This window comes from Phaethon aethereus (genome assembly GCF_964289735.1).
Source record: "Phaethon aethereus genome assembly, chromosome: 17".
Taxonomy (NCBI): Eukaryota; Metazoa; Chordata; class Aves; order Phaethontiformes; family Phaethontidae; genus Phaethon; species Phaethon aethereus.
The window spans coordinates 12,471,315-12,480,888 of NC_138593.1; the positions used below are offsets into that span (position 1 = coordinate 12,471,315).

General features: G+C 45.3%; 1 protein-coding gene across 1 annotated transcript; it reads right to left on the bottom strand.

Annotated features, from left to right (window-relative positions):
* Window positions 1-311: 311 nt before the first annotated feature.
* Window positions 312-7,235, bottom strand: PRKAB1 (protein kinase AMP-activated non-catalytic subunit beta 1; the record flags this gene model as incomplete). Its single annotated transcript, XM_082007828.1, has 8 exons — window positions 7,126-7,235; window positions 6,401-6,575; window positions 5,458-5,624; window positions 3,627-3,720; window positions 2,493-2,607; window positions 1,054-1,187; window positions 472-540; window positions 312-389 (listed from the first exon to the last, which is right to left on the bottom strand). Exons 2-8 carry the CDS (start codon window positions 6,563-6,565, stop codon window positions 312-314), a joined length of 822 nt encoding a protein of 273 aa, XP_081863954.1. The 5' UTR covers window positions 6,566-6,575; window positions 7,126-7,235.
* Between the last annotated feature and the right edge of the window lie 2,339 nt (window positions 7,236-9,574).

Here is a 9,574-nt window from a genome sequence, read left to right on the forward strand (position 1 = left end):
ACTGCTAAAGGTCTTTAATCTCCGTCGCTGCCCTCACGTTTTTCAGCCTAATTGGTGGTTTTTTAACTGAGCTGGCAACAGGCACCAACACCCTTGCCATCTGTCTAGTTGCCACGAAGCTGCCATCTCCAAGAACTTCCAAGGTGGGACTGGGAAAATAAGGCAAATACAGGAGAACTTGGAAGTCTCAGACACAATATGAAATCAGAGTTCATTTACTAGAGCACAGAGCAGGAATACGTTTGGTTAAGAGAAGGTATTTTTTTCTGAGACTGCACTGGCCCAGAGCAATTGGTCACAAACTACGATGTTCATATTGGCTTGTACAGCAAAGTAGTCACATATTTCTTCTTGTAACGATGCGTAGCGCTAAGCACCATCACTCCGTCCTACAGGAGATGGAAAACAAGTGAGCATATTACATGGTTATCTAAAAGCTGCAAGTGTGAAGAATATGCCTTGGCCTCTGACCTTGATAGAAAGTGCGTAGAGGTGGTTCAGCATGACATGGTTGGGTTCAGGGAGCAGAGCAGGATCGCACTGGAAAAAAAGAGAAAGCGAGACTGTGAAAGTAACAGAACTCACAGTTTGCTCATCACAGCTGATGGGTGATAAACACCGTCTGGAACTAGCCATACCCTCAAGTACACCACGCTGCTTCTTACACCGAGTCCATCAACATATGTAGACAAAGTTTCAGAACAATCCAAGATCCCTCCAGGGTGAAACCCTCCGCATCCTCACTGTGATCGTGAAACAGACCTCAGTTATTTCTTATGTGCTTCTGACATTTTAATAGAGTTGCAGTGCGAAGATTAGGGTTTCTGGGAGTAAAAAAGCAACCCAGGTTTTTTTTTAAATTTTGAAGAGAGTCAAGTAGAAAAATAAATTTCCTTGAGGTGGATCCATCTGGACATATGGATAAGGAATTTACCAACACAGCAACTATTCCAAGGTTTTTCCTTGCCCGACCCCTGTCTGTGGACGTATTTTTTTCCCCATCTGTTCACACCCTCAAGGCTATTATTCGGCAAAACAAAGTAATGTACTCACAGAAATGCCTGTATCCTTATTCAGGATGACCTGCAGCAGGTGGGGGGGAAGAATAGGTGGTGATTTAAAGCGTTCCTCTGCCTTGCAAACATAGGGCTCCTGATGGTAGGGTCCTGGGGGTGAACTTGACAACTCTGCCAGAGAGATGTTAAATATTTATTCTTAAATAGTCTGTAAGAGTATCTGCTCTTTATAGATACGTTTTTACCAGAACTCCAAGCTGATCTTCACATCCAAGAACATGCGGCCAAAAGAAATCAACGGCATGTAATTCATGTAAAAGAACTGCAGCAGCTGATGCAGTGCCAGAGGATCAGTCACTTCCCAAGAAGTGGTTTAACACGTCCAAAGTCTGTCTGACTTGAGACTAGCTGTGAAGATGTGGGAGGCAGAGTTCTGAGGGCCCTACTGCATTACAGAACTTCATTGTCATCTCTGCCCAGCACTCCTCCAGCAAACACTTAAACAGGAAACATTGCTCCACAACGTTGCCTCCGAGGGAAGCACTTAAAAACACGGTACGCGCAGGTAAAAGGCAGGTATTATTCCCGTGCAGGGACATGGTAATAGAAAGAGCCCTTCAGAGTCTAAAGAAATATAAGGAAAGGTTGTTACAGCACATGGTGGGGAGGCATCTACTAGAATCTCTTCCTGCCTTCTTGCAGTGTCCAAGTCTCACAAATCACACCCTTTCTCCAAAAAGGCTTTGTCCAGAAGAAAGTTGCATGTAGCAAAAACCCAACCAAACACACCTTCTGCCTCAGATTCAAAGGTACTACAAGGATTTAAGGTACTACTTCAACTCGTGGTCTCCATCCCTACAAAGGTCTATAAAGAACAGGTGGCAAGGCTGATCTCAGAGATGACTCAAACTAAATCTTACCTCTCTTCTGTTACATTAGAATAAGAAACTTAAGGCAAAAATAGCAGTTTTGTATTATTCTAACATATAGGTAATTTATACTAAACTGTGAGGATATGATACATTCCCGAGCCTAAGTTAGCACTACTAAGATGCACCCAATTTCTACCTCTTCATGCACAACTTCTGACCTCCTGGTTCCACCTCCTTAGCAGAGGAAGATAGAATTAGGAGCAATGTAGGCTGTCAACACTGGTTTGATGTTGTAAGGTAGAGACTGATCCACCGAGTGCACTAAAACCAGCCATTTTACGTTGCACAGGCAAACGAACAGCTAGTAAGCACACCCATGACTTCCTCCTAATCAGATCTACAGTGACCTGTGTTGCTGTCAGAGGCTTCCTCCTTTATGAATTCCACATTCTTCCTCTGTGCATTTGTGATTCTTGCACACGTCCACAGGGCCTGACAAAAGTGGAGATTAATCTATACTGAAGCTTTCTCTCCAGATTAAGAGGAAGATGGTATTTTTAACAGCTCTACAAAACATGATATAAAATTACCAGTAAGCTCATACCAGACACATCTGAACATTTTTGGGAGTCCACCATCAAAGCATCGAATACTTCAAAGTCAGTTTTCTTCACCTGTATGATGTTGTTGACAGTACCTAGCTGGCTGGTTACTACTGGCTAGGAAGAAACAAGAAACAAAAGTCACAATAAAAAAAGCTTGCAGGACTTTTAGATTCTCAAAGCTACACAACCAGCATTAACAAGAATGAGATATATTGCTTTTAAAATATGCTAGTACCAGATATGAAAAGAGCTCACCATTGTTCAGTTAAAGAGCAAGTGCAGGACTTATGACTGGGGCGGATGCATGTCAGTTGAACCTCCTAGGTCCACAGCACTCAGTAAATTCTTGGGCTATACATAAGGCTAGGATCAGGTTTGGGCTAAAGTTAACAGTGATGACACAAGGAGCTAAGCTTTACTTCTAGCTTCTAAGGGCTTTCAGAGCCAGGATAAGATCTGCATGGCCTGCTGTAGGACAGAGTATGGTTGGTAGTGCTGGCTTACTGCTAAAGCCAAGACTGGAGTCCAAGGCAGAGGGTTCAAAAAGAGCTGAATTTACTGCAAGGTAAATTCTGCGAGGCTCTGCAAGGTTCGCCGAGACAGCAAGACGACTGGAACCAGCAGCTGTGAATGATTAGTTCTGAAGCAGGTAGGGACTGCTGGGCGGCTAGGGTTACAGCACATTTTTAACAGAGGAGGAAGAAAAGGCCTGTTAGATTTTTGGCACAATTATCGGATGATGAAAAGATCTAGAGCAGCAATAGCAACATTGTGGCACAGATAGCAAGTAAAGCACAGAGAGATTTGGGCTGTCAGCAATGCTACGGTGCTTTAAAAGACAGTTTGGCACTAGACAAGAAAAGCTCACCATCTCTTATAAACCAATACCCAAGAGACCCTGTCACCCATTCGTTACAAAATCTCCCGTCCTTTGAGGCCATCAGTCTGATGCCACCACCTAGGCCAGCTGGGATCAGAAATCTCTCTCTCACCAGCTTAAACAGTTAGCCAATTTTTTGTTAGCCAATAAATACCTTCTCTCTGAAAAGGACAGCTATGGCTGGAGAAACCAGCCAGCTTCTCCTCTTCAGATGCCTCAATGAATACATACAGCGAGTCAAAGAAAAAATTACCTCTGAAGGATCGTGCGTCCACTGCCCATCCACAAAGAACTTATATTGGTGCTCTCCTTCTGGCAAGTCCAGGATGGCCACAAAGTTATTGTGACTAGAATTTAAGACAAACAGTCAGCCCTGAAATATTCTGAAAAGCACATCAACCTATAAACTGTGACAAATGCTGTAACACAAAGTACAAGCCTTCTTAGCATGCAAAAACTTAAAGAGGGAGTGCCACATTTAAGAGGATCTCTGAGGCAATCTAAAGGTAAAGAATCACACTAAAGTTAGCGATCATTTATTCTGTGACAGTAAGTCCCAACACATTCAAAATTAGTATCCACATTCCTGGCATCAAGGAATTGGCACTGAGCTTTTGTAAAGTCACCCTCACATCTTCGCGTTACTTGTTAGTATGTGAGACCTCATTTTATCTGCGATACTCCTGCTGGTGGAACAAGATCAGCTTACTCATATTTCCCTGCCTTTCAGTATTTGCCATCATAAATTGCATCTCACAAATGCCTATGAAATGAATGAACAATGACTAGAAGATGAAAGCAACAACTCAATAGTTCTGAGTTACTTTGGGTCTGAATAGCTGCTGCTTGGTAATTTTGATACTTCTACCCTGTGAACTCCCCAATTCTTCACAACTCTTTACCAGCATCTCAAAAGAAGCTCAGAAACAGTTAATGTTATGTAAACAATTCAAACAGGCCACACAATGCCAGCATCTCTCTTTACCTTTTCTCTGTTAAGGAGCGCAAGCATACCATCACAGAGCTGGATTTGAAATTTCAGTTTGGAATAATGAATTCTTCTACTTGAGCATATTTGATTCAGTAACATGATTTTATCCAGCCTCTAAGGAGGTCCAAACATCTCCTTTCCCAAAATACCTAATCTGACAAGAGACAAACCTGTCTTTTTTTTTTTTTTTGGTCCTTTTTGCAGGTTAATTTCACCATTTCCCGTCTCCCAGGCTTCCTACTTAAGACTATGACAGTAATACTGATGTTCCACCGGCCTTTCTTCCAACTCCTGTCTTGATAATTTATTTCACATTGTTCATGCACAGAAGAATCCTCCCATACCACCTCCTCAGGCCACTATGCGCCTCCCTCGAGTTTCCTAAGAAATTAAGACACTTCTGCAACAATGACAATGCAGGTAGCCACTCACTGAGATGAGAAACACCAGAAATTGGCAGGAGACCAATCTTTCATGGATATGTCATCATTGACAGACAACAGGACTCAGATCAGCAGTTAAGTTCAGACTCTCTGCCATCCATTAAGTCTTACATCTTTGAAAAAAACACTGTTTCAAATTAGGTACTTACTCAGTTACAGAATTAAGCAGAGCTCTAGAGCTCTCTGTCAGGAAAAAGCACTTGGTACCTTAACACAGATTTATTTTCTCATTCATGTAGTTTATCAGCAGGTATCCCAGGCTCAGAGTTTCCTAAGCAGAATCTGGATCCCTTGAGCTGGGCAAAAGCCAATGATATGGCAAGAAAGTACATGGGCAACCAAAGATGCTATGCTTAAAACCCACTTCACTTTACATAGCCCAGCTCTACCCCAGGCAGCAGACTGCACAAGGTCGTTCACGCGTGGTGCTTAGTGAACAAACCACTCCCTCAAAACTGACACACAGCTCAACTCTCCTCCTGTGTCATACAAGAATCAAGAAGTCAGATTCTCATCAAGGACTTGAGAAGAGCAGCAGGAAAGTGGTAAATCCAAGCCCAATACCTATCTATCAAGTGACCACCTGAGAAAGGTACACTAAGCATTCCCAGTCCATGTGGAGTATCATTGATACAGCAGCAGTTCATTACCTCCTTGTCAGAGGTATTTTACTCCAGTTGTTGAAGGACCCAGATAAATAAACTTCTTTCCCTCCTCCAGTCCAGCGAAAGACTGTTGGTCGAGCTTGAGTAGGGGTTTTATCATTCACTTCCAGATCCTGTTGCCAAGCTAGGAATTCTTCTTTCTCCAACGGAGCCTACAAGCACAATGCCTTCATAAAAAGAAATTCTTTCCTGGCAGGCTTAGACAACATATATATTACTGACGGCATTTTTGTGCTCAGGCACAAAAGACTTCCAAATTTGCAGAAAGAGTGGAAGGCAAAACAATCCCCCTCCCTCCAGCCTAAATTCATTAAAAATAAATGACTTGAGCTCACAAGACTTTTCAAAATACACACATATAAGAAGAGGGAGAAAAATAATGAAGAAAAAATACACTGAAGAAGCATTTAGGTTATACAAATACTGTAGGCACAAAATCTGTAGTTGGCAGAAAGACTCCAAGTTGTTAATAGGAAACAGCTCTGTTCAACAGTCAAAATATAACTGTAATTTTCTATTAGATACTCTCATGAAACACGATACACAGCAAGATGTTTTTAACAATCCATCTAATACTGAGCAAAAATCCAGTTAACAGATCTTTTAATATGGAAAATAACAGCCAGGTAAATTGTCACTGGTGACTGCAAGAGCATTAAGGATCTGAAGGATGCTGGGGGGGTGGGCTGTACCTAGAACTGAGGAAGAGCTTTGAGCCAATTACGTTTTAGTTTTTCTACAATTAATTCTTGCTGGACACTATGACATTACACTCAATATATATGCTTGAACATCAATGCAATACCTTTCCTTAGCGTGGGAAACAAGGCAGACGGTCAGTGATAGAATTACTGAAGGTTGCTAACAGCACAACTGGACAGCATTCCCAAGCTTGTACCGTTAGAAGACAAGCACAAACCAGCAATACCTTCATTTCCTCTGAATGGAACAAGTCTGCATCTTCAGGACTGTCCATTAAAATTTTTGGTCTATCACCCTCTTTCGTACTGATGGCTCCTCCTGAGTTGTCACCTCGGGATGCCTTGTGTCCATGACGCTCCAGTCCAGCTCGCTCGCTGCTTGTGTTCCCCATTTTTAAGGGCCTAAAAGAGCAGGAAAAGCCAGATTAGCACACATACTTTTGAAGCCAGCATGCCAGTAGGCAGGAAAGCAGGCTCACCAGTAGACCTGGGCTGTTTCCGAGTTGAAGAGTCCAAGAAACTTAATTAACCCAGAATTGCTAGCATCTTAAAATTATATCATACTCAGAACAAAGACAGTAAATGACAACCTTTAGTACTCTTGATAATGTACTACAGTTCAATATCCTAGCACCTCTGCAACTCAGCCACTCTAAAAGTTGACCAAGCAGATATCTGTCACAGCAGCACACTAGTATTCCGTCTTCCCAAGCTAAGTGCTTGTGTCACCGAAATCAGGAATAAACTTCTTAGCACCAATGTAGCATTAAGAAGCAGCCATTCTTTATTACAGTGCTGGAAGCACAGGGGATCACTCCACCTAACATGCATACCCTGGTACAGAGCTTACTCGTTATAAACCTTACAAACATAAACATTCATACAATTTCCAGGAAATCTCCACCTTACTACATTAACATAATTACTGACATCACAAAACTAAATTACGCACGCGTGGGGGTCTCAGGTGGTCGTCGGTGGTCATTTGGGGAGTTAGCCCCTCACTCTTTTTGTCCTCCTATGGTCTTGAATCAGCTAAGGACAACCTGTCTTCTTAGCTCCTGTCCCAGTCTTTGTGAAACTTGAGATTTCTGATGCAAGAGGTCTTATGATGTTTTAAGACAATTCTTATTGTTTTAGGTCCTTCAACCGGTGAGTCTTGTGATACTTGTTCTCTCTTCTGAAAACCCATGCATATAACATTCTGCCACATCAGTTGAAACATCAGTAGAACTTTCTATCAGAACGCTTCAAAAACAGACTACTAGAAATGGGGCATCACTAGAAAATGAAAAATTTGCTGAGGTGGCAGCCTGCTGAGGATCCTTATAGTGGCTGGCTGTGGCTCTAAAGCACAACCAGCACAGTCCAGCTGGTGCTCCAATGGAGGCTTCCTCCAGTCTCCGCTTTTCTCTGGGAGAGGCAGCGGCCTGCTACACAAGAAACACAACACTTCCTCCTGCTCCACAGCCCGTCTGGCCACATCCACAGGGAGAAGGGATGTGCATGCCATATCTTATCTGAAAGACTGCTTACAGGTGAAGAGCAGAAACTTAGAAGTGGCCAAGGGGGCCGTGTGGAACCGTACAAACCAGGCCTTGCAGAGCACCCAGCAGGGTACAAACACGTGGATGGGGTATTGCCCTATTTCCTGCAAGCTCGAATTATGGACGTTGCCCAACTTTCAGCTGTAGAGATCTCAGGTCAGTTGCAACCTGAAAACAGTCCCAGCGTACACGACTAAAATAAACAAACAACTGAACAAACAAATAATTTAACTGGCACAATAAAAAATATGTAAACACGCAAATGTTAACTAGCTGCCTGAAACTGCAACAGCTTTGAGCATTCCATTATCTTCTTTAAACAGCGACTCGCTGATTCTGCGACAGTGACTTTTGAGAAAGCCCAAACGAAACTGAATAGCCGCTGAGGTTCTCGTCAGCGAACACACTTGTGTATTTCACCCGCCCGTGGGCAGCCGGGCCGCCTCTGCCTCTGCCACCCACCTCTCCCGGGTCCGCCGGGCACACCGGCAGCCAGCACGGTTCCCCCGCCGGCGCCCAGAAGGGCGTTACAAGGGCCGCTGGGGCCTCACCCGCACGGCACCTCGCCATCCCCGCGCACCGGGACCACTCGCTCCTCGCACGGAGGCAAAACCCGGGCCTTGTAGCCGAGGGGCACCGGGACAGCGGCACCGGGGCACCGCGCTCGCCGCCCCCCTAGCAACCGGTAGGACCCCGCCTCTCCCCCCGGCGCTACTCCCGGCCGGTTGTCCCGGAGCCTCCCGCACCGGCCGGCCCGGCCATGCCCGGTCGAGGGAACCCACCTCCCGCCTTCAGAGCCCGCCGCGGTATCCCCGCCGCCACAGCGCTTCCGCTTCCGCCCGGCCGCGTACCCCGGGCTGCCGCCCCGGGGAGAGCCGAGCCCGGCGCGCGGGTTCCGCTGGGGGGCCCGGCCCCAGGCAGACGGCCCTCGGGCCCTGCTGCAGCCACGGCGTTTGCCGGGCGCTCCGGGGCCAGGCAGCCTCCATCAGGCCCCTGGCGCCTGTCCCTTACCTACTTAATGTGACTGCTAAACTGGTGTTGTAGGCGTGAGGTCAGACGAGGGCAGAAGTGAAGCATGACGGCTCTTTACCTGCCTCTCAGAGCTATTTTCTCCAAATCACCACCGTAAGGAGGTTTTGGATAGCTCAGAATTGCCAATGAGTGAACAAGGGGACGCTGGAACTAAGCAACAAATGTATTTCCCCTCTTCATGAAACAAGAGCAAGGGCCAGCTGAACAGACATGGACTGTTAGGTGCTCAAAGCAGCCTGTGCAACCACCAGCACATGCCTGCATTTCCTCTGAGGAAGCACAGATGGAAATTTAAGTCCTCAACTGCTAAATGTGCCCCAAATTAAATTACAGTAACATATTTCTCTTAGGCATTTCCAATTACCCCATCTCACTTTACCCTTCGCTCTTCATCAGCTGCCGCTGTCTTTCTTCTATACTTTTCTAACAGGCATAAAATTATAAGGACTGCAGGTTCCCAGGTCAGCAGTTCTCTTTACAAGGAAACTTATTTTTCTTAACCCATCGAAGCAACCTGCAAACAGACAGAAGAATTCCTACCCAATCAAAATGTATCCTTGTGGCATGCTGTTATGTTGTGGAAAGAATTCTGCGGGGATAGACAGAGTCACTGTGCTTAATCGCAAGTGCATGGCTGGCTCCCGCAGTATGTTTTGAGGAACAGCTGCTCCTACTTTGTCTTTCATGGGAGGAACACCTCGGCATGGGACAGCCTGCCAGAGGGGGTGTGAGGGGAACGTGTACGTGCAGCTCTTCCCCGGCCCCTGCAGAACAGTTACCCTGCCATAAAATGCAGCTGTTGTTACTTGGATATTTCACACT